The following is a 24618-nucleotide window of genomic DNA, read 5'->3' as shown; positions in this document are numbered from 1 at the left end:
CTGCATGGCAGCTGAACTGGTGCAGGAATGGTCATCCCTAGTTTATGGATGAAGCAACGGGTTCTGCTTATGGGCACACAGCTCTCCAGGCCAGAGCCACAAATGTTTAATGGCAATGCGGTGAAGTTTTAAAAGCTAATGCTGAGTAGGGGCGCCTGAGTGGCTCAGTCAGTGGGCATCCGACTCTTGATTTTGGCTCAGGTCATGACCTCAGGGTTATGGGATCGAGCCCCGCTTTGGGCTCCGTGCTAGGCGTGGAGCCTGCTTAGGATTCTCCTTCTCCCCCTCCCTCTGCCCCTCCCCCTGAATCGTGCTCTCACTCTCTCTCTCTCTAAAAAAACAACACACACACACAAAAAACCCTTAATACTGAGTAAAAAGAATCAGATAGAGAATTATGAATCTCGCAGGATGCAAATTAAGAATACATGCATGAGGGTGCCTGGGTGGCTCAGTCGGTGAAGCGTCTGCCTTCAGCCTGGGGTCCTGGGATCCGGCCCCACATCAGGCTCCTTGCTCATTGGGGAGTCTGCTTCTCCCTCAGCCTGCCGCTCCCCCTGGCTCTCTCTCTCTCAAATAAGTAAACAGAATCTTAAAAAAAAAAAAAAAAGAATACATGCACGAAAATCGATACACAATTTATAAACACATACACAAGAAAAAGCATGGAGCCCATTAGAATTGTTCCGGATGGATGCAGAAGAAATTGGAGAACGGGAGCTGTTTTTTGGTGGGAATGAGGCAAAATCAGGCCCCATTGTGTTTTCACTTTTGTTCAAGCTGTCAATTGGTTTCACTTTCTGACTACTGAAAATCCTGGATTTGAGCCCAGGCATGGACAGCAATAGGCTAGAGAGGAAGGGAGGGATTGCAGCCTCCCTCCTCTGTTTGCCCGCCTGAGCTGTGGGTCCCCCGGGCATGCTCACTCCAGCTCCCGGGGTAGGGGGGCTTGGGGGGGCCCTGCGTGTTTGTGGGCAACATAAGAGAAGGCGATACCTTGAAACATGGTGCCAGGCAGTGAGCAGAGAATGAGGGTTGAGAATTTACTCAGAGGCTTCTTTGCACTGTCCCAAATATCTGTGGACTCAAATACTTAGGTTTTGCTATTCTAGGAGGTTATTGCGGTGAAATGGGGTGTCAACACATTAGGAAAAAGGTAAGAAGACACTTGTAAAAACCAGATTTCAGAAAGAATAGGCATCCCTTTAGACCCCTAAGAGTTGAAAATAAGCAAATAATCCTAAATTCCGAGTTTTTTATAGATATATTTAAATTTTTGCTAATACAACAAGATATAAATGTTTTGTTTTGTTTTTTTTATTGCTCTCACTGGCTGTTTTGTATTCCTTAAAATCAGAAGGGTCTCTCGTTTGTGTAATGAAATTTTACCAATGGTTAGTCTGTAATTTAAAGTAAACATATTGGTTATTTTCTCTAAATATTGAAATGGACAAGATAATTGGAGTTTCAAAAACTTGCAATCATTATAAGCATAGTAACTACATTTCATAATGATTTCATTATTCTGTTCATAAGTTTTTTATTATTCATTTGAATCTTGTAAATATGAGCCATTCTGCTCAGACCTCAGCATCTGTTTAACATCAGATTTTCTCCAAAGAAAGCCTCAGATTCCACACAACGCCAAGGGCGTGTTTTACTCTACCTTTAAAAAGAGGCTCGGTGCCTTTTTCCAAATAAAATTTAAATTTTATCCCAAGTAGTTTTATAGCTTTTGCACTTTTCTGTTACACTGGATTTCTTTTGAAGTTCAGTTTCTTGGGAAGATGGTTGATCACTCTATTATGGCAAGACTGGATGCTAGAACTTGTGTTATAAGCATTAATGAACAGTTTTCTGTGTATCTTTTTGGTTTCTTTGCACTTCGGTCCCAGGGCTCTTTCCCATCCTGAATGCTTTCCTCTGTTGCCGGCACCAGGACGTAACACGAGCCCTCATTCTGTGAGCCTCACACAGTATTGTAGGCTTAGAGAAAGACAATGTAGATTTCCCCAAACGCAGGAGTCCCCTCCCCTCAGCCCGCAGGACCGTCCCTCAGGAGTGTGTCTGGAGTCAGGGAGACACTGTCCTCACCACGAGGCCCATTCTGCATGAGGTAAATCACGGCTGTGCAGGCCGTTTCTGAGTGTGCCCGCACACACATGTGTGCAGGTGGGTGGGTGTGCCCATGCTCATCTGTCTGTTTAAGTAGCCTTCCTTCTACAACCCTGTCAAACATCATGCCCAACACTGTCCACATGCAACAAAACTAACTCCAGAATAAACAGACTAAATAAATTGAAAAAATCTTACAGCTATTAAAGGTGATTATATGCAGCTCTTTTGAATATAGCTATATTCAATATACTTATAACGAAATTATTATTGGCCAAAAGTTAAAGTTTTCCCTCAATGGGAGGTTCCAAATTCTCCCAACAGCAAACTCTACCAAGTTGTCAAGGCATTTATCAGTCTGAGCATGAGTGTACTTCACAAAGAACAGCAAGGACACACACCGGCCCTCATGTCATGAAGTTCCGGTACCTTGGATTCCAAAACCGGATGAGAAGCTGAGGGAAAAAAGCTACGGAGAAAGAAAAGAAAAGCAAGAAAGAAAAACAAAGTTTGTTTTGCTCACAAATTTAAATATGGAATCTCTAAGTCAAATATTAGCATATGAAATTCCATGATGTTTAAGGGAAAAAAAGACTGTATATCATGCCCCAGATGGGTTTATTCCAGGTATGCGGGGTGTTTTAAAAATATTAGAAGGTTTTTAAATGTCATTTGCTGTGTGAAGAGTCAAGGGGAAGAGAATCATCATCATAGTAGATGCAGAAAAAGCATCGGGTAAAATTCTACACCCACGCCAAACAAAAAATTTAGTAAAATAGGAACAGAGAGAACTTTCTTATTCTGATGAAAGATATCTACCAAAAAACTACAGTAAGCCTATTCTTAATGGTGACAGAAGCACTCCCTTTAAGGTCAGGGAAGAATAAGGACTCTTATAATTCACGTTCTGTTCAGTTCTTGCTCTCCTGGCCTCTGGAGTAAGAGACGTAAGGAAGTAAAAGTATAAGGATTACAATGGAAACCATAAAACTCTTATTCTCAGATGATGTGACTGTCTGCAATAAAAAGAAAATTTAATGAAAGTGTTAAAAGAACACAACAAAACCTCTAGATACGCGTTTTTAAGGTTTTACATATACAATAAATGGTACATGTAATTTTTTTAGAGGGGGGAGGGGCAGAAGGAGAGGGAACGAGAATCCCCAAGCGAACTCCATGCTCAGGGTGGAACCCGATTCGAGATCATGACCTGAGCCAACATCAAGAGGGATGCTTAACTGAGTGAGCCACCTAGGCATGTCAGCACATGTAATTTTTAAACTTTATGCAGTATTGTAAATACTGTATTTTTTTACAGTATTGTAATTTTATTTTATTTTATTTTTTTAAAGATCTTGTTTATTTATTTGACAGAGAGAGTCACATCGAGAGTGGGAACACAAGCAGGGGGAGTGGGAGATGGAGAAACAGGCTTCCCGCAGAGCAGGGAGCCCGATGCAGGGCTTGATCCCAGGAGCCTGGGATCACGACCTGAGCCGAAGGCAGACGCTTAATGAATGAGCCACCCAGGTGCCCCAGTATTGTAATTTTATACAGTTTGTAATATTTGTACGATTTTATAGTATTGTAAATTATAAAGAAATACCCTTTACAATAGCAGAATAAGACATAAGGTTATGACAAATAAAGGTATCAAAAGTTGTGCAGAAGGGCGCCTGGGTGGCTCAGTCGTTAAGCGTCTGCCTTCGGCTCAGGTCATGATCCCAGGCTCCTGGGATCGAGCCCCGCATCGGGCTCCCTGCTTGGCGGGAAGCCTGCTTCTCCCTCTCCCGCTCCCCCTGCTTGTGTTCCCTCTCTCGCTGTGTGTCTCTCTCTGTCAAATAAATAAATAAAATCTTAAAAAAAAAAAAGTTGTGCAGATTCTTGAGGGGAAAACAGACAATGTTTTGGAAGCCATTCCAGCAGTCCTCGCTGAATGGAGGGGTATGCTGTGTTCGTGGAGAGGGAGACTGAGCATCAGAGCCCAGTATCACCCTAAATATCCCGGCTGGGTATTTTTGTGGCACTTGGTGAAGCTGAGCCTAATATTTACATGGGCCCAGAATAGCCAAGGAAAGAATCGAAGAACAAGGCGGTGGGATATTGCCCCATCCAACGTCGATGTGCAGGTGAAGTCAGTATGGCTCAAGCAGGAGGCAGTGGAGCGGAGATCCGGAGGGGACAGCCTAGAATCAGCCCGCATTTACCTGGATTCCCGTCACTGCTGGTTATGTAACTTCTACCATCCAGGGCAGGATACCAGAGCTCATACAAAATGAACAAAAGTTTTTTCACCGAAGGAAACAGCAGGGGGCGCTGGACAAATGCAATGTTACTCCACATCATTAGAAATCAGAAATGCGCATTAAAGTCCCTCTGGGAACATTGTCAGTTGCGTCAGATGAAGTCCCTCTGCGCTGATTGCTGACCAGGACGGGCAACCATAGGAGCTCGAGGGCCACACCCCCTCCAACGCTGCCTTGGCCCTGCCTGCCCCGTCCCCATTCCGTAACTGCACGTGTGTCCGAGGGGCTGTCCTCCAGTGCACCGCGGGGCTCCGGGGCAGCTTGGCCTGTCTCACAATGAGCGACAAGCAAGAGGAGAGCGGACAGACTTGGGTCTGCTGGTGGGGCCATCCAGCGAGGTGGCAAAGTGAACAAGATCTACACGGAAGATCGGGTCGGAAGCTCAGGAGTGTAGTTTGGAGACGAAAAGCAGGTCAGGGGAAAATACACAAAAAGACGCCATTTATCTTTAAACAGCTTCTGTTTGTGTTATGTTTAGAAACGTTCAGGGGGCACCTGGGTGGCTCCGTCCGTGAAGCATCCGACTCTTGATTTCGGCTCAGGTCATGATCTCAGGGTCGTGAGATCGAGCCCCGTCTTGGGCTTCACGCTGAGCCTGGAGTCTGCTTGAGGATTCTCTCTCTCCCTCGGCCCCTTCCCATGCTCTCTCTCTCTCTCTCCCTCTCGGTGCTCTCTCTCTCTGTGTCTCTAAAATAAATAAATAAATCTGAAAGAAAGAAAGAAAGAAAGAAAGAAAGAAAGAAAGAAAGAAAGAAACCTGCAAAACAATACCATAGATTATGTAGGAATTTGTTGGGAAGATTCTGTAGAACTCCGTGGGAGTGAGAGAGCCAAATGTGGCCACATGGCCTCCTCTGGGGCGTGGTGAGGGGATGGACACACAGATTTAACTGTGTGCGGGCTCTGTTTCCTCAACAGTGAGGTGGGTATATTATAATATGTACCCTCTTGCGGGACTTTAGCACTGCACAAATGTTTGGATCACAAAGACACGCGCTTTGGGAAGGGGAATATGATCTTCATTTATGAAGGACGGAGTTCTACTGCGAGCCAGAAGTATTTCTACCCTGTTCCGTCTTTCTGTCCCTCTCTAAGGCTAAGTGCAGAGCCCTCCCCAGTTCAGGGAGACCAAGGAGTCTCCTACAGGGCCTCCTCATATGCTACCCGGGATGCACCAGAATTCCTGCGTTCACATGCATAATGTCAGGTGTGATCCAAGTTCTTGCCCGAGGTCAAAGGCACAGCATGGACCAGACCCCTCACTACGGCTTACTGACAGAGTCTGTCTTTTAACCCTTTGTATAAATAGCACTTGAATTACTTTTCCTGAATAAATCTGGCCTTTCTCCTGCCCCCTCGCTGGTGAGCCACATCCTGCCATGCTATTTCGTTCCCCCTGGTTTTATCTTGCAGAGACTCATTCACGTAGTATTTGCTTTCAAGCCTAAGCTACTGTCAGACTGACGTTTCTTCTCCAGTTTGCCCTTAGGATAGTCTGTTGGCCATCAAATTGCTTTGAGATGTTGTCCGTGCTCGCCAAATGAGGCGGAGAGGCAATTATCCTAAAGCTCAGACCTCAAATCCCAGCCCAAATGCGAGTTTTGACGTGAGCTATCCCGGACCATCACTGCATACGGAGTCTGAGGGCGGCTCGCAGTAGGACCACCTTCTCCCCTTTAGCTTCTGTTCATCCTACGCACACCAGTGATGCCTGTCAGTGGCCAGGTGCTAGGCCTGGGCCGACAGAGGGGATATATGCTCACCTGCTGGGTTTCCTCTTCCTACATCCGTTCACTAGCTCTGCAGATACCAACTGGGCATCCCATAATGGGATTCCATTCTGACGCCAAGTATCGGAGTTAGCGCAAACCCCACAGGTAGACGGGCTCCGTCCCACGAGTCGTGGGTCCAAGGGTGTCCGTGCTTCTGTCCAACTTCCTGTAAAGTGGGGGGTTCCCATGAACCCCCTGCTCCTTTGGATTTGGTAATTTGCTAGAATAGCTCATAGCACTCAGGAAAGCAACTGTCTTACATTTACTGATTTATTTTTTTATTTTTTTAAAAGATTTATTTATTTGAGAGAGAGAGAGAGAAAGAGAGAGAGAGCATGAGTGGGAGGAAGAGACGGAGAAGGACAAGAAGACACGTTGCTGAGTGTGGAGCCTGGTGGGGGACTCGATCTCATGACCCTGAGATCATGACCTGAGTTGAAACCAAAAGCTAGACGCTTAACTAACTGCACCACCCAGGCGCCCCATTTACTGATTTATTATAAGGGAAACAAGTGAACAGCCAGAGGGAGGAGGACACAGAACCTTGCGGTCCTCCCCGGGACATGGCTCCGTCCCAGCACATTGATGTGCTCAGCAAACACCATCCTTCACCACATAGGTATGATGGATTAAATCATTGGCCGTTGGTCATTAGCTCAGTCTCAGTCCTTCCCTCTCCCCCGGATTCCCCAGAGACTGGGGGTAGGGCTCAGAGTCCCACCCTCAAATCGACTTGGTTTTCCTGGCAAGCAGCCCCCATCGTGCAGCTCCCCAGGGGCCCCCAGTCACAGTGGCCCTACAAGAGCAATTCTTACCCCTCCAGGGATTCCAAGGATTTTAGCTGCTGTATGCCTGGAACCAGGGATGAAAAGCAAATATTTGTTTTTTTATTAGACGGCCCCCTTGAGTGCTTGGAGTCCTGGAGATTAATGCTGTGCTGAAGTGGGGCCAGGGGGAGGGGTGGTGGGCACACAGATGAGGGACATGCTGACGGAGCAGGGTCCAGGGAAGGGTCTCAGAGCAGGTGGGTCTGATCTGAGCCAGCTGGAAGAGGGACGGGAGGGAAGGGCCACGGGGGCCCATCCGAGGGGCTTCCTCATTAAACCCCATCATTTGTTCTCTCAAACCAGGGTGAAGAAGAGGACAGACCTGATAGGAGCCTTTAAACTGGACCCTCTCTACCTGAAGCACGGCCATCAGGACTCAGGTACGCCGGGGTCCTTGCTTTCTGCAATGTTCTGGTTTTGATTTCATCAGAGCTGCATTTCTGCTGGGAGCCAGAGAGGAAGGTTCACGTCCACAGGGACCAGCTCCTGGGAGCCACTTCCCTGGGGGGAAGGGTGCTGATGGGGCTTTGGGGACTGCCTCAGTGCAGGAGCCGGGGAGGGGCCAACAGGGCTGGGGGGGTCACGGCACAGCTTTCAGGGCGGGTGTGGACATGTCCTGTGTAGGACCTTTAAAAGCTTGACTGCCCTACTGTCTCTCTGAGTGTGCATCCGCTCACACCAATACCACCAGGGGGACACGGAGTGGGGCTGGGGGCCTGGGGAGCGAAGCGAAAACCCAATGACACCCGGGCAGGATCGGCATGTCCATGCGCATCTCACCTGTTGGGTCCATAGACCTGCCCTCTGTGCCCGTCCCTGCTGGCGGGACCGGAGCCACCCCAGGCCTGCGTTCTGGCTGTGTGCTTCTCGATGACCGGGGCCAAGAGAGGACACGGCCAGGTGCTCAAGTCCCGTGGTGAGGAGCAGAAAGTTCCCTGGCACAGAGAGATGCTGGAGCAGTTCCTAGAAAACACAGAATAGCTCATTTCGTATGGCTACTGTCCTAGGCCACAGCCAAACGCCAAATCCTGTTAGTACAGGCCAGGCTCCAAGCGGGTGGCGAGGGGGCGCAAATGTAGATTCTTCTGAGATTCTTTTTTTTTTTTTTTTAAAGATTTTATTTATTTGTTTGAGAGAGAGAGCAAACACAAGCACAGAGGAGGGGCAGTGGGAGAGGGAGAAACAGGCTCCCCACTGAGCAAGGTGCCCGACGTGGGGCTCGATCCCAGGACCCTGAGATCACGACCTGAGCTAAAGCCAGATGCTTAACCAACTGAGCCACCCAGGCGCCCCTCTGAGATTCTTACCAAAGAAATAGGAATCAGATATTTAGAAGAATGATCCCAGCAATCCAATTTTTTTTTTCTTTTGAAAAGCATGCAATGAAAATTTTCCAAATGTGAATAGTCCTTACAGCTGGATGGTGCAATTATTTGTGAATTTTCTTAATTTGCTCTATATTTTTACAGTTTTAAAAACATACTTAGAACTATGTAAGTGTTGTTGTTCTCAGGTATGGTGCAGACACGCGTCCCTGTTGATGTTTGCAGACCCCACACACCGGCTCAGATTTGCTCAGGACCTAAAACTGCCCTAAAAAAATAAAGTCTACTTTGGAAAAAAGGAATTGGCATGAAACACTGTGAAATTCTGAAGCGACTGCCAAGCTCTCCTATTACAAAAAAAAATGTATTTCATGTTCAGATAATAAAAATCTTTGCAATCACAACAGTTAGAACGCAAAATATTGCCCTTAAACAATGAAGGGATTCTTGGAATGAGTGTAAGCGAAGGGCACCTGAGGGCTTATCGCTCGAGGCATACAAAAATTTATTTTATGTTGCTTTTATAGGAAGGCAGTTTCTTATTGAAATATTTGCTATGGCTTTTAGAGATGAAAAATATTAGTTATTTGTTTTTTCCCCTACAAAAAAAAAAAAAACACACAAAACAAAACCCGCAAACCTCTATAAGTCAACAAAGACGGTGACCCATTTTGTGCTTCACAAGTAGATCAGCAGAAATCAACTTCAAGTTCTTATGGCCAGTGGATGTAAGGGCATTTTTTTATCCGCACGGATTCAGCCCTAGTGCTGCTAAGCCTTCTGCTCCTTGAAATGAAACCGTGTTTAGAGTGTTCTACAGGGTTTTTTTAAAGATCCTTTCTATGTAATAAAGAAGACTCCTCAACGACTGCCCCGTGGCCCCTCATGTCGTGGCACTCGGCTTGCTAGGCTGTTGCAGCCCCCTGTCCCGCCTGGGGGTCATTAGGACGCCCCCTGCTCATCACTGGGTCCGGGGCAAAAGCCTCCCACTCAGTGAAGTCTTCCCAGATCTCTCCACTGAAGCCAATGCCTGCCCCCATCCTGAGTCTGGCCACGAAGCCCTCTCACTCACTGGCTTCTTGTCTGTTGTCCCTCTGTCCCCCTGGAGGCTCAGACCCATCGTCCTGCTGCTGGAACACCACTGGACCCAGGGGATGGTGGCCAGCAGCTGCAGTGGGGGCAGCAATGTGGGAGAGGTCGCTGTCCCAATACATCCCTGTGTTTGCCTTGCACTTTTATGTGTTCGTCTCCTTGGACACCTATCAGCTGGGGGGAGACAAAGAACCGGGACCCAAATAAGCGGGATTTGTGTTTTTTATATATAACAGAAAATTCTGTCTCAATGCTGGTGATAGGGAAAAGTGGCCACACCTGTTGCACAGACTTTTCCAGATAAACTCTTCCATTATAAAAACTGTACCTTTGGAAACAAGAAGCAGGAAGGGTGAGTCAGGAAGTCCCCATGAGCCCACCTCCCGAGTGCAGGTGCTTCTGCCCCATGGTGGTGTTTCTTGCCAGTCCTGTCTGATGTGTTGTTTGTTTCTATTGTGTTTACTGCATGCTGTTTGCATGGAGGAGCTGCTCACCCCACATACCTCGTATGTAGTTGTAAAGACCGCCTAGGCACATAACACTTATTAAGAAGTCTGCACCGTAAGTTCAACTGTGGTCGTAGCAAGCTGTTGGCAGGAGGGCTTGGGCATTCCTTGTGTTCACAGCAGACCCGTGTCTGCGAAGTTCCTAACTGGACCGGGCCTTCAGCTGGTCCTTGAGGACGTAGGGTCACCGAGAAGCAGGCTCCACCTTTCACTAACCGTGATGTTTAGCCACAGAAGCTTCTACATCTGAAACCTACTTCAAGCTTTAGTCATGCATCCGGTAAAACTTGCACAATGAAGGAAAGGTTCTCTAATTCTGCGCTCTCTGTGTGGTAGCCCACTAGCTCCACGTGGCTCCTGAGCACTGGAAATGTGGCTAGTCTGACCGAAGAGCTCCGTGTTTAAGTTGATTTCATCTTAACCTAATGTAAATGGCCACACATGGCTCATGGCTACGGGCATGGCACAGGGATGTGAACTAAACAGGAGGGTCATTTTTTCATCTTCACTCACGATGTCATCTGCGTTTTTAACAGACTCTTGCTGAGTGCTCATTACATGCCACATAAGCATTTGGCATCTATGCATCCCCTCTATGCATCCCCGTCGGGTCATTTCTGGTGACCCTGCTGTTGCTGTTTGTTTAATAACTTTAGATTTCCTTGTATGTGTAAGTTAGACCCCTCTGCAGAGTGGGTGAGGAGCAGTCTGTGAGGGTGGGGGTGGATTGCATTAGGTGGTCGCCTAGTCCCAGCTGCCCACGGGGCGGGCCTGCTATGGCCAGGCCACCGTTGCTCTTACTTGGGAAATGGGGGACACTGATGAGCCCCGGCGTGCCTCGTCTGGACCTACACTAGAGGACCAGATGTCCGAAACACAGGACTGCAGCTCAGGTTCATAATTCCCAGCTGATTGCTTGCCTAAGATCACCATGGAGCAACTTCCATCGGTGAGACTCTGTCCAGCGTTCTGTCCTCCATAAGATCCTTCGCTCTGTTGCTTTAGGCACAAGGGGAGACTGAAGGCAAACCAGACATGTTTTGTATCCACTATGAAGCAATTTGAATCCAGGATGGTGATATCGATCCAACGGTTCCTCACCGGTATCTGCTCCATGCCAGACTCTGGACTAAGATCCGAGAATGCAGACATGAACATCCATCAAAAGTCTGATTCTTGTCTCATGATCTAATCCCTCTGTTTATCAGAAATCCACCTTCCCATGCACGAATCAGTGCACAATGAAGGCTTTACATGATCTGAATGCCAAGTTACTACTGGGCAATAGAAGAAAGCTTAGATTTTTGTGCTTACGGAAGCATAGAAAGTGAAGTAAATGGGAATCCACTCGTAATCCAGCATTTCCAATTTGTTCTGGGCACCCTGCCCTCTGGAAAGCCCCTTGGGTCTGTTACCATGAGAAGTGCCACAGAGAACACCCATCCCGGCCCTCCGTGGTCTCACGTCCAGTGCAGGAGATGACAGATGGGACACAAGCAATTTAATCTTGAAAATGAGAAAGCTGAGGCATGTAATCAACCAATGTGTCTAATGGCTTCTTTTTGTTATTTCTTTCTCTTTTCCAGGGCTTATCACTGACTATAGGGTAAGTGGGAGAATTCTCTGGCCGAGTCCAGGTCTCAGGTAATGGAAAATGTGAATGCAGTGCTGGGTGCTGTCATGGGCCGTCACTCCTGCTGTCCCCCTACCCCGACCCCCATTCTGCTCAGGCTCAGAGTCACGCTAGAGGACATGATCTCACTGGGTCCTAACTAGCAAAGCAAGCCAGGCAGCGGACAGCTCGGCTCAGCCGAGGAAATGATCTTGCCTGCCCCCTCGGAAGGAGGCAGGAACTTCTGTGCTCAGCTTCCTCCGTGAGGACGGGCACTATCCTTAGACACACGGCCCCTCGGTTCTGTGCTGTTGCTGGGCTCCCGGGGCCGGCCTCCTGAGGGCAGCGGGGAGAACAGGGTCAGAGACCACAGTGGTGGTCTGATGGCCAGCCTCCTTTCTCAGCCGGGAACCGTATGCTGCGCTGAGCTTCTCACAGATGAGCGAGGCCCCCTTCCTCCCTCCCGGACCCCCAGGCTACCGAGGGAGACAGGGCACAGATGGTCCCACACGCCAGGATCAGCCTTCTGCACACCGCTGGGAGCTGCCGTTCTGAGACAGATCCCAAGCATGCCGCTCCTTTCCGATGGCTCTTTCTGGCCTGAGGGAAAATGTTCTAAGTCCTCAGCTAGTCCTCTGGTAGTTCAGCTTCTCCCTACGCCATTTCGAATACCTTGTGGTAATGAAGTCCCAGGCATTAAGTGGCGGCAGCTTATGGATTGTATGTCACGTGTGGACAGTTTTCAGTGGGTCCACCTGCTGATTTTGAACACCCTAACGGACGTCCACCTGGCTCAGGAGGTCCTCCTGGATAATTGTGCGTTCTGTGCTGCTGAGCCCCCGAACAAAGCCAGGGGAAGGCACATAGAGCGTTCTCAGCAGATATTTCAGTTAATGAATAAACAGATGAAATTTATGGAGGATCAAATTAGAGGGATGAGGGAAATTATTTTGGAGCCGAGAGTCTTCTAAAAACTGATGCACATAAGTTAGCCCTTAGGGTACCAAGAAGTAGGAGAGGTTACACGGGGCAAACACAAGGCAGTCCCACCAGGAAAGAACAAGCAGGTCAGTGGGAGCCTGTGTCTGGGCTCCCAGCCGTGCAAAGGGCCTGGGGCACCAGTCTGGCACTATGAGTGTTGCTCCTTCCATCTCCTCATCACAAGCGCAAGCGCCACCTGCCTCCCACCTGACCCTCTCCCTGTGCCATAGCCCTATAGGGCCCCTGACCAATTTTACTGCTATCCTAGCTGGGATGTCTTCCCTTTGCAATGTACTTATAGACACCTTTAGAGCTCTTTTATGGTTTCTTCCTTTAGAGTGAATTCTGGGCGAATGCCCTGGGGCCCAGGCTCTTCCTTGATGAGGGAGGGCTGGGCTCAGCAGACAAAGAAAAAGAATATCATAGACATCATCATCATTTTGTTCAAAGACATTGGAAGCCCCAGCCTGAGGTGGTCACAGCCTCCAGGCTGCGGAGGAGACCCCGGGATTCTGGGCCGTCTACCAGGCTCGTTCGGGAAGTGTGGGATGAAAGGGGTGAGCAGCCCCCTTGTCAGGACTGTCAGCCCTCAAGGGATGGGGATGAGGGCAGTCTCAGCACCAAGGGGAGGGGGCTGGGAACACCTTGGCCAGGGGATTTTACACTGTGTCTGCTCATGAGCGGCATGAGCCGAAGATGGAAAGGTAGCGTCATTTGCCTACAATGTACCTGGTCTTGGGCAAAGTGGGCATCATTATACCCATTTCACAGACATGGAGACAGAGGTTCAGAGAAGTCAAAGAATTTGCTGAACCTAGCTAAAAGAGAACCAAGAACTTAGGTCAAAAGCTCCCCGTCTGAGCCTCACAATCCCCATGCCACTTGGGTGGGGAAAGTACATTTTCTGGTCCCTTTTAGTGGCTTATCAAGAGTGGGACAACTGAAGATAGGGTTTTAAAAATTTCAGTTGTGGAGGGAAAAGTACCTAGAAATAGCTCCTTTGGTGTCCAAGAAACCTCGAATTGGTTTCTACCTGTAGAATCATTTTAGGTGACCCGTGTACAAGGCTGGAATGGATTTTCCTCCCAACTATATAAGCACAGTGGTCAGCAATAGTCCCTAAAACAGTATAGGATGGCCTCTCTGAGCTGGGCATGGAGCTGGGAATAAAATGGCAAACAACAGAGTCCTGTCCCCTCTGAACTTCCAGGCTGAGTGCACAGGGAATTTCTGCTCTGGGGGCATCTACCCCAGTCCTGCCCCAGGCTCAGAACAGGTCATGACAGCATTTTAGGGCCATATTCAAATGAGCACACCATTAAACTGTATGCATTTTTACTCCTGGACCGTAGAAATGCAGTTTACCCTGCTTATTCGTCCCAGTGTTAGATAAAAATCACATTTTGATGTCCCGGACATTGGCTTGGCGAGGAATGATGTTAGAATGCAGCCTCCGTGCGCAACAATGACAGGAAACCATCGCTTTACTGTTCACTAGTTAGTTAGTGGGGATGGTAAAGAATTCTCTTTTTGATTTTCCAAAAGGCAAGTTAGTTCCATTTTTACTGAAGACCCCCCAACAGCTTGCGGATGCACTGCTAAATAAGACGGCGTGTGTCAGCAGGTGATTCTGAGGCACTGTACTTTTCTCCCCAGCCTCTGCACACCTGCTCTCCTCCCATAAGACCCTGGCTTCACGGTGCTAAGAAGATAAAGTGATAGGATGTGTGAGCCCACTGAACACCGTGCCTGGTGCGCACACAGGGGCACTATGTTGGATGGCTTTGAGTGTAAATATCTGGGCCCCCTTTTCTCTTTCCAATTTGAGAGCCTTCCGCGAAACCCTTGCCAGGAGCCCTAGGTTCAGAAGCAGCATGCCATGTTTAAACCGTTTAAACACGGTTTAAAACCCGAGCTGCCCGCCAGGCTACGGAGCAGCGCTGCCCCGAGAGCCCCCCTGTGCCCATCACAGATGCCCTGGGGGAGGGTCCAGGCTGTGTCCCCCTCCCCCTGCAGCCCTGCATTCCCCAGGCCCATCTGGAAGCGCTGCCCTGCAGGGAAGGTCCAGGGAACAGAGAGGGAGACTGAGTTGCCCTCAGCATCTTCTTTGTAAGAGCCAGAATGTGACTTTTTGGGAAGCTACAATGAAGTGCTCCTGCTTTATCGTCCCAGATGGCCCCCTTGCCCTTCCTCCCCTCTGGGTCCCTTCTTACTTACGTGTCCAACCACTGGAGATGGTAGAGTGCTGGCCAGCTGCAAACTGAGGACAAGCTAAGGGGAGATTATTTGAGGACCAACCTGCTGGGGCTGCATTTTCTAGTGACCGTCCTGCAGGTCATTCTGTGGTGGCTGGTGGACAGGAAGAGAATCGCTCTTGCTCTGGAAAAGGGTGCCAGGACATCACAGGGAATACGCTGAGCAGGAAGTGTGGGTTTTGGCTTCCTCCTTCCTAACATCCTACAGATGGAGCGACCAGCGAGCGAGGGCTGCCCCCCCCGCCCCGTGCCCCTGCTGGATGGTGAGCTCCATGTGCTCAGTGCACACAGTGCCTCCCCAGTAGCAGCCTGTTGCATCCTCATCTGTCTCGGAGCTTTGCAAAGAGAGCCTCTGGCTGCAGGCTCTGCTCACCCCATGTCGGCTTTGCGGTCCACAGTGGGCCATGGCACCAGCCAGGGGACGTCCAGGGAATTAGCTGCCTCCAAGAGAAGCAGGTGCCCCGGGAGCCAGAGGAAAGCAGCTCTCAGTATTTTGCGTCCTGATGCAGAGTTTTCTGTTCTGTTTCAGCACTGGCAGTTGCCACTGGGCCGGAGATTTCGCTCTTTGAAGATGTGGTTTGTTTTTAGGATGTACGGAGTCAAGGGACTGCAGGCCTACATCCGCAAGGTGACGGTGCTTTCATTATGTATCTGGGTAATTAATATCAGGAGGTCTGTAGGAGTTTAGAAATGAAGGAAGATGTCTGAAGCATGAAGCAGCAAATATCTGATGCAGGTTGGTTTGGGTACTGAGGTTAGGCTTTTTATTATTATTATTATCTTTTTTAAGGATTTTATTTATTTGTCAGAGAGAGAGGGAACACAAGCAGGGGGAGTGGCAGGCAGAGGGAGAAGCAGGCTTCCCACGGAGCAGGGAGCCCGATGCGGGACTCGATCTCAGGACCCCGGGATCATGACCCGAGCCGAAGGCGGACACTTAACCGACTGAGCCCCCAGGCGTCCCGAGGTTAGGCTTTTTAGAGGACAGTCAGTGCAGAATTACGGACCTTCTGGACACTTCCATGATGACTACAGCCGTCAGGTCCAGGAGACTGCAAAGTGCATGCTCCCCACGGCCGGTCCTGTAGAGACATCTCACCTACAGCCGGTCCGGACAGCAGTGGTGGAGAAGTGCTGAGAACACAGGATGTTTGGCTCCAAGGACTGTCATCATGGGAGAGTCTCGGAGCTGCTGGGGATGGATAGCCTCTGTGCGCCCCCGAGTAGCAGCCCACGCATGGCCTTGGACCCTCGGGGTGGGTCCCAGCAACCTCTGCCTGAATGAGTGAATCAGGCAGCCGTGATGAGCGCTACGAAGTGAGAACCACCGGTCGACTTCAAGCCCCATCACCCTGCCTTTTTTTTTTTACAGTCGAGGAAACTGAGGCCAGAGTATGTGCTGGGACCACCCCCACCGCCGCCAACCCCAGAGCCCACCCATTTAGCTGGCTGCAGAAGGCTGCTGATTTCCAGCTGGTTCCTCCCATGCTGGTGTCCCTTCCTCAGCCATGGCCCCATCTTGATGGACAGAGGTCCTTGGGCTTCATGAGTGGGCTCCGGTCTGGCCTCACAGGGAGGGAGGGGATGGTCAAAGCCTGTCCCTAGGCCCCTGTAGCTCTTTGGGACCCCGTGGGGGAGGCGGGCCGCACCTGCCAGCACAAAGTCTTTGGTGCCCTCTAGTGGCCCCAGATTTATTCTGAGCCTGGGAGCCCCACGGACGAAGGAGGCTTCCGTCCCAAGGACACTCAGCCGCTGTGCTTCTGCTGAGTCCTTGAGCACTGTTGTGAGAGCACCGAGCTGCGCGCCTGAGGGGGAATGAGCAACAGGTGCACAGACCGTGGTGGGCTTGTTCTCAGTTCATATACTATTTGAACCCCCTTTGGGGCTCCATGAACACCTGGGCGTCAAATAAGGGTGAATTCGGCAAGAGGAAGGCATTTGTTGAACATGGCCGGGACTGTCATTCTCATGTCTTGGTGACAAGTGCTGCAGGGTGACAGCTAGCCAGAGCACCGCAGAAACTGGAGCTTCGGTGGGCCGCTGCGTTAGAATCACCCCCTCAGTTTCCCTATCTGCAGAGTGGGCACAACCGTGGTGTCTCCTGCGCCGCGGGCGGCGCAGGGGACAGAGTGGTGGTGGGGCACCTGGGCCTCAGCACAAGGGGCTGCTCAGCAGGGGCTGGCCCCTCTCTCTTCACTCGAATGTTTAAATACCTCCTCACGGTGTTCCTTCTGAAATTCTAACGGATTGTTTTGGTGGAATTAAGAGTCCCCTGAACAGAAGAAAATGTTAGTTGGTGTTTTTCTTTCTTTTTTTTTTTAAGATTATTTATTTGTTTATTTGAGAGAGAGAGAGAGAGAGAGATTGAGAGAACGAATGGGGGGGGGCAGAGGGAGAAACAGATTCCAGCTGAGCAGGGAGCCCGATGTGGGGCTTGATCCCAGGACCCCAGGATCATGACCTGAGCCGAAGGCAGACGCATCACTGACCGAGCCACCCAGGCCCCCAGTTGGTATTTTTCTGAAGACACTAATCCTTCTGTCATGGTAGTGAGCTTCTTCCTAGCCTGTGTGGGAACAGCTAGCGTGTGGGTGGCATCCATGCTTGAGGAAAATGGCTAAGAGCATGTACATGAATCATAGACATGCCATCTGGGAAGGTTTTCTGGGTGGCTGAGTCCAGAGCTGGGCGGTGTTGAGAAATTCAGACAGATGTTTTTCCCTTTCCAGCATGTCCGGCTGGCTCACGAGTTTGAGCATTTGGTGCTCCAGGATCCCCGCTTTGAAATCTGTGCAGAAGTCACTCTGGGGCTGGTCTGTTTTCGGCTAAAGGTATGTGTATCTACTTTAGTCTTCATTCTCTTTGACAGTGACAGAGGAGAGAGGATCATTCATCACCTCCATCTCCAAACCGGCATGCTAGCTCCCTGGAGAGCACAGAAGTCAGCATGCATTTTCCCATCTGGAGTTCACGCCTCCTGGCCCTGACCCAGCCTGACTGCCCACGGGGCCCTGGGCACCCTCCTCCAGGAGCCGTCTGCCCCCCTCAATCAGACGGAGACTTCTCGCTAGTGTAGACACTTCGCCCCAGAATCCTCTCCACTTCCTCCATCCACACATCTCTGCCGCTGGAATGCTCTGAGCACTAAGCTGGGTACAGGCTCTTCCCTGGACCAGCTCCGGACCCCAGCCCAGACCTGCGGACCCTGGCATCTTAAGGAGCCCCTCCAGGTTGCTGGGTGTGCATGGGGCTTTGAGAAATGCTGGTCTGCAGCGCTCTGTTGTTCTGCTGCCTGATGGTGAGTGTGTTCACTGTGTGAGGGGAAGCTGGCCCAGAGGGCGGAGGGCACAAGCCAGCTCTGCTGGGAATCATGACCACGTTTCTGAGAAGTCTCTGAAAGGTGCTGCACCCACAGGCGCCTTATTATTCTATCTTGTGTGAGTGAGACCGGGTGGCAGCCTGCCACTGAGCACTCTCGAGCTGGCTATGCATTTTGCAATCTACCTTTTCATTGGCTTCCTTGTTTGCATGCCCGGAGGCCATCAGGAGGAGGAGGGCTGAGCCCCGCTGCATTGTCAAGGTGCTGTCATCAAAATGTGGCCCTCAGCTCACCATATCCTCCCCCTCCCTGATTCATGGAGCTCCGAGGTGGTAATGAGAACCAGTCGCGAGAAAGCCTGGACTCTACAGAGATAGTTGGGTGCTGGTGGGCCCGTGCTGGGCTCGGGGAGGGGTGCTGTGAGCTCTGTGCAGAGCGCACAGTGGTGGGACCCGACCGTGTGCAAGGGACGGGGGGCCCTTCATCCTGATAGGGCGTGGGGGAAGCCTCAGAGCGCTGGTGTCCCAGCTGGGTCCCCAGAGGGGCCACGGGCTGCAGTTCGGTTGACATCGGTGTTGACAGCAAGCTTTGATGCGTTTACCACGGAACAGACCTTATGTTTTGTTTTGACTGCCAGTGTTCTGATAGGACCTTTATTTATTTTAATTTTCAGTTTTATTGGGATGTAATCCATACACCACACACTTTGTCCATTTAAAGTACAGTTAGGGGGTGAGCGGCGCTGACCCCCCTGCCCCCCAAAGCTGAAAATCTGCATACAACGTTTGACTCCCCCCAGACTGAACTTCTAACAGCCTACTGTTGACCAGAAGCCTTACCCATAACACAGGGGAGGGAGGATCACATATTTTGTATGTTCTGTGGATTATACGCTGCGTTCTTACCATAAAGCGAGCCAGAGAAGAGAAAATGGTAGGAAGGAAACCACAAGGAAGAGAAAATACATTTGCTGTGTCGCGTGGGATTTCTTGAAAAAAGTCCACGTGTCAGCGTGGGGTCTGCAAGGGTCCGATGCACATGTGTTGATTTTAGCATAAGCGCTGGGTCAGGCAGCTGTCACCTCCCCAGAGCGGGGCCCCCAACACCATCCTTCGGTGCCCCCGATCCGCTGTCCGGCTCCATGGCCCCCAAACCCACCTGTGTGTGGTCCTGGCCCCTTTTCTCCTGTGCAGCACGGCAAGTCCCACCCCCCGCCCCACAATTCCAGAAGCCCAGGGCGCTTCGCAGCCAACAGAAGTGGCCTTCTGTGCATCTGCCTGTCCCTTCCGTTCCACGGATCCCATTTCTTCATCAGGAAGTGTATTGTTCAGGCACGTGGTTCATGTTTCTGTCTCCACGTCTACGGGCTCATCCTTATCTCCCTGTGCCATTCTGCTCCAGTGTGGATTTTAAGTCCTCTACATCATCCGAGGCTTCAAATACACAGTGTGATGCCGCCCCTCCTCCCCCTGCTCCCCTGTTCTCTTTCTTCCTGTCCTCCCTGCTCCTCCCCCCTTCCCCTCTCCCTTCTTCCCCTGCTCCTGGTTCTCTTTCTTCCAGTCCTCCCCCTTCCCCTCCTCTTCCCCTCCTCCCCTTCCTCCTCTTCTTTCTTTCCCTTCCCCCTTCCCTCTCCCCTGCTCCTCTTCTCTCCTTCTTCCTGTCCTCCCCCCTCCACTGCCCCCTTCCTTCCCCTCCCCCTCCTCTTCTTTCTCTCCCTCTCTCCCTCCTCTTCCCCCTTCCTCCTCCTCCCCCTCCTCTCCTTCTTCTGGTCCTGCCCCCCCTTCTCCCTCATTGTCCTCTCCCTCCCCTTCTTTTTCTCCCCCTCCCCCTCCTGCCCCTCCCGCCCCTCCCCCCCTTCTTCTCTTAGACTGTTCTGCTTGGTTTCTTCCTCTATTTAATAGAAGACCTACCTTGCCTAATCCATTTGAAAATCACATTTTCCTAAATAATATGTTTTTAATTTCTGTTAAATTTTTTCTGTTAATTTCTGTTTTCATTTCTTCAAACAACCTTTCAGATGTTTGCCCTTGTGCTGAGTCTTTCTGGTAAAACTCCACTGCTTTGTCTCATACATTCTTCCTTCTCTAACCTCATCCTCGAATAGGACAGGCTTTGTCTAGACCTGGCACGCCAGCGGTTTCTGAACTGCCATTGGCCCAGTCCCTGTCCACTGGGTGCCAGCCCGAGCCCCACGAGGCCCGCAGCCTGCGACTGGAGGGTCTGCATGGGTCCATAGGCCAGTCCCCAGCATCCGGCAGGTGTCTGAGCAGAACTGGACTGTTCTCCTCCCACTGTTCTCCCTAATTCTCGACTCTCAAGACAGAGTGAGAAGGCAAACCAGAGAGCCCTGTGAGGGTCACAGACCAGGGATGTGAGGCCCCACTTCCATCCCCCTTTTACCTTTGATGATGGGGCTTAGGGAACTGGGGGCGCTGCCTGGAAGCAGAAGGAAGGTGACAGGAGCCGGGGAGAAGGATGCACAAATGGAAGATGGGCTCCAGGAGCAGGGGCACCCAGCAGGTGAAGAGATGCCCCCACCCCCGATGGCTTCAGTGTCTGGCTGCCTGCCCCAGGAGGGAGGGGCTGCTCCTTTCCAGAGGGGGAGTCCAGCAATGGCCCCTTGGTCCTCTAATTCACCTGCAGTTTTCCCAGATTCTGAGTTGACTGTGTTCTGTGTTCTATGTTGCTGAGATTTCTCCTATATGTTTTGGTGGGACCCCCTCACTGGTGCCATTTGAAGCCTCAGTTCTACCATTTAAGCTAGTCAGTGTGTAGATCGCGTACCTATGAAACTCCATTTTTCTTAAAAAGGCTGGCCTGTGGAAGGGTCACCTTTTGATAGTAGTTCGACCCTGAAGAACCTGTCTTGTAGGAGAGGCTAGAGGCTTGCACCAACACGGAGGTCTCACTGAGGTGAATTTCTTACCCTGATAAACAAAAGGCTAGTGGGAAGGCGGCCTCTCTTGCAGATGTATGGTGGTATTGCCAGATGCCAGCCTTCCTTGGTGACCAGTTGAAGTTTGAGTCCTTGGGGACCTGAGCAAGGCCCCTCTCTCCATCTCTGCAGGGTTCCAACAAACTGAACGAAGATCTTCTGGAAAGAATCAACAGTGCCAAGAAAATCCACCTGGTCCCCTGTCACCTCCGAGACAAGTTCGTGCTGCGATTGGCCATCTGCGCCCGCACTGTGGAGTCTGCCCATGTGCAGCGGTCCTGGGAACACATCCGACAGCTGGCCACCGACGTGCTGAGAGCCGAGAAGGACTAGGAGGCCCAGCCGCAGGGAAGCTGCTGCAGGTAGGCTGTCCCCCCAGCTCCGCCGCTCCACGCTGCTGGGCTGCCGGAAGAGGAAGGACCCCCACACTGCAATGATCCTTTAGGAACAGAGATACATTTCTACTTTATATTCTTTTTTTTTTTTTAAGACTTTATTTATTTATTTGAGAGAGAGAGCACAAGCAGGGGCAGAGGGAGAGGGAGAAGCAGATTCCCTGCTGAGCAGGGAGCCCGATGCAGGACTCGATCCCAGGACCCCCCCCCAATTATGACCTGAGCCAACTGCGCCACCCAGGTGCCCCATTTTGTATTCTTTTATATGAGACTATCAATCCTGCATCTCTCTGATTTCCCCTCAGATTTCTTCCGTGTTTACAGACGCCACTTACTAGTATCACAAGCATTTATATTAAACTGGACAACAGCAGATAAATGAAAATTAAACATTACAACAGGAGTTTGACGTGACTGATGATTTATGTTTCTCTGTCTCTCTCTCAATATTCACTGCCCCATTACCCACTTACTAAAACCCATGGGGGGTGTGGAACCTAAGTGTATTATATAATTTATTTTATAGATTGCAGACAATTTTATCTTGTTCGCTCTTAATTTTCACTGTGAATACGTGAAGCCATGCTCAAAAAATCAAAAGTTCAAAATCACATTTCATATATGGCTCCCAGCTTTGAGGTCCAAGATGCAACTTCTCAGTCAAAGCCCGTCCAGAAATACCAGATCCGTTTCCTGGTATGGCAAGAACCTCTCTTAAAGGAGCCCAGCCTGCCCAGAGCAACACCAGACGTCTAGCTTGAGCATCTCTGGGAGGTACTGGAGAGAGATCACGGTTTCAAATATTTCCATTGCTTTCAGATAAGAATGTGTACATCTGTGTGTGGGGGGTGCGTAAGTGCTGTAAGATATATACAAAACGAAACCATCTCAGGCAAACACTCCTGGTTAACATTTCCACAGCCCTATGTTTGCACAAATCTCATCAGGATCGATCATATCAGGATCTGATTCCTGTGTGCCCATAACAACAGAGAGTCTATAGCTCTGAAATGTGAGCAGAAACAAAGTCTCATTTCTGAAAAAAGTCAAGATGACTGGGGCGCCTGGGTGGCTCAGTTGTTTAAGCATCTGCCTTCAGCTCAGGTCATGATCTCAGGGTCCTGGGATCAAGTCCTGTGTCAGGCTCCCTGCTCAGCTGGGAGTCTGCTTCTTCCTCTCCCTCTGCCCCTCCCCCTGCTCGTGTTCTCTCTCTCACTCTCAAATAAATAAATAAAATCTTTACAAAAAAAAGTCATGATGACTGTGAAATCATACACGTTATCAATTCAAAAGGTTACAAATGGGGGGTGCCTCGGTGGCTCAATTGGTTAAGCATCTGACTCTTGATTTGGGGTTCGGTCGTGATCTCAGGGTCGTGAGGTTGAGCCCCGTGTCGGGCTCTGTGCTGGGCATGGAGCCTGCTTAAGATTCTCTCTCTCCCTCTCCCTCTGCCCCGCCCCTCCTGGTTGTGCTTCCTCTCTCTCTAAAAAAAAAAAAGGTACAAATGGGATTAAATTTTTTAAAAATATAGGATATAATAGTGAATCATAACACATGTACTTTTGGGGGCCAGGTTAATTCAAGCAATGAAAATCTGAATACCCGGGCTTTACTTGCACTCACCTGAGATTATCATATCAAATTCACGTGGTTGTAATTCTGACGGAGAGAAGGAACTATCCCCATTTCACGGAGGGTAGAAACTGGCACAGATGATGACTGACATTGGTAAAATGTGTCCGAGAGAGGCCAGATCAGCCGCTTGATCTCGTGGTTCACAGTTCCTATTCGTCTATGATGCACGGTTCCCTCCAGCTCACTGGAGAACTAGCATATTCTTTCTCTGTATTCTAACGAGAAGTGTACAAAATACCGATTCTTTAATTTTTTTTGAATGTAGCCATACGTTCATGCATATGTTTTCCCCTGTAGAGATCAAAAGTTGAAAAGGAGTACATCTGAGAGCTGTGGAACGAGAAGACAATAAACATTATTCTGGTCCCAAGGACCCAAGCCTGCATGAGGCCTCACGCTTCTTTCTGTGAAGTTCTCCAGAAGCTTAGTGATTATGTCTGCTCACTCTCTTACCAATGAAGAAACTACTTACTGCAATCCCGGTGCATGTAGCTTTTACTCATTATTCAACTGTGACTTTTGTTGATTAAGAAATCATAGGTTGTCATGCTCTTGAAGTCATCAGTGGTGGGAGAGGCTTACTGAAATATTTTCCAGGATATTCTAGGATCGAGGGACTTGAGATTATACCCGTGGTCTTTAAATTGTTCTGTCATGTGGCTCAATGCTTAATAAACAATGTGAAGTGCAGTGGTGAATGTGTCTGGTAAGCATCCTTTGGTTCCGCGTTGTACCCAACTGATTGTTGTAATGCACACTTAACCTTTCAAAACAGCCAAAGATAGGGCATCCTTGAATATTTTTTTAAAGATTTTTATTTATTTATTTGAGAGAGAGAGCGAGAGAAGGAGCACAAGTAGGGGGAGCAGCAGAGGGAAAATCAGGCGCCCCACTGAGCAGGGAGCCCGATGCGGGGCTCGATCCCAGGACCCTGAGATCATGATCTGAGCCAAAGGCAGACGCTTAACGACTGAGCCACCCAGGCACCCCCATCCTTGGATATTTTTCAATGGTGTCATTGCTCCAACAAATGTTTATGGACTACCTTGTGCATATCAGGCAGTGTTCTAGATGCATTAGCAACACACAAGTTTTACTTAGAAGTGACTCTAACTCTTGAAGAAATAAACCCAGAGCCAGGACACAATCACAGACCAAGTTCTACTGGCATGATGGGAAAGATTACCTTCTAGGACCTTGGTTTCCTGGTCCAAGGACCAGTGATGAGTCCATCTGCCCTATGGTCTCATGACTGATAAACAACCGGAGTGCTCTTGTAAACGTAAATACCAGTAAGCCGCAGTATTTACTCTAATAGCCTATCTTTGTTTGAAACCATTTTTACTGGCAGAAACACTTGAATTTTAATCTCAAGATGAGTTCTTGTCCTTTAGAGACGATTTAACTATTGAAAGCAAAACGTTCTCGGAAAAGGTCCTCGGACTATTAATAAGTCTATTTGAATTTCAAAGACCTCTGATAGGTAAATGTAATTAAATGGTCTGTTTTTCAGGAATCTGGAAATACATCAGAGGCTATGTAG

The 24618-nt window shown here is 49.6% G+C and overlaps 1 protein-coding gene across 1 annotated transcript in view; it reads left to right on the top strand.

Annotated features, from left to right (window-relative positions):
- The window catches only part of DDC (dopa decarboxylase), a 62690-nt gene extending 38925 nt beyond the window's left edge, over nt 1-23765 (top strand). Inside the window, exons 9-14 of the mRNA XM_021703696.1 lie at nt 7324-7400; nt 11530-11549; nt 15321-15419; nt 17521-17622; nt 21178-21407; nt 23373-23765. Of these exons, the coding sequence (XP_021559371.1) occupies nt 7324-7400; nt 11530-11549; nt 15321-15419; nt 17521-17622; nt 21178-21378 (499 nt within the window). The 3' untranslated portion in view covers nt 21379-21407; nt 23373-23765. The remainder of the gene's footprint in view (nt 1-7323; nt 7401-11529; nt 11550-15320; nt 15420-17520; nt 17623-21177; nt 21408-23372) is intronic.
- Nucleotides 23766-24618: the final 853 nt, after the last annotated feature.

Source organism: Neomonachus schauinslandi, chromosome 12 (genome assembly GCF_002201575.2).
Source record: "Neomonachus schauinslandi chromosome 12, ASM220157v2, whole genome shotgun sequence".
Taxonomy (NCBI): domain Eukaryota; kingdom Metazoa; phylum Chordata; class Mammalia; order Carnivora; family Phocidae; genus Neomonachus; species Neomonachus schauinslandi.
The sequence above is the reverse complement of the archived record's forward strand: the minus strand, read 5'-3'. Positions and strand labels throughout refer to the sequence as shown.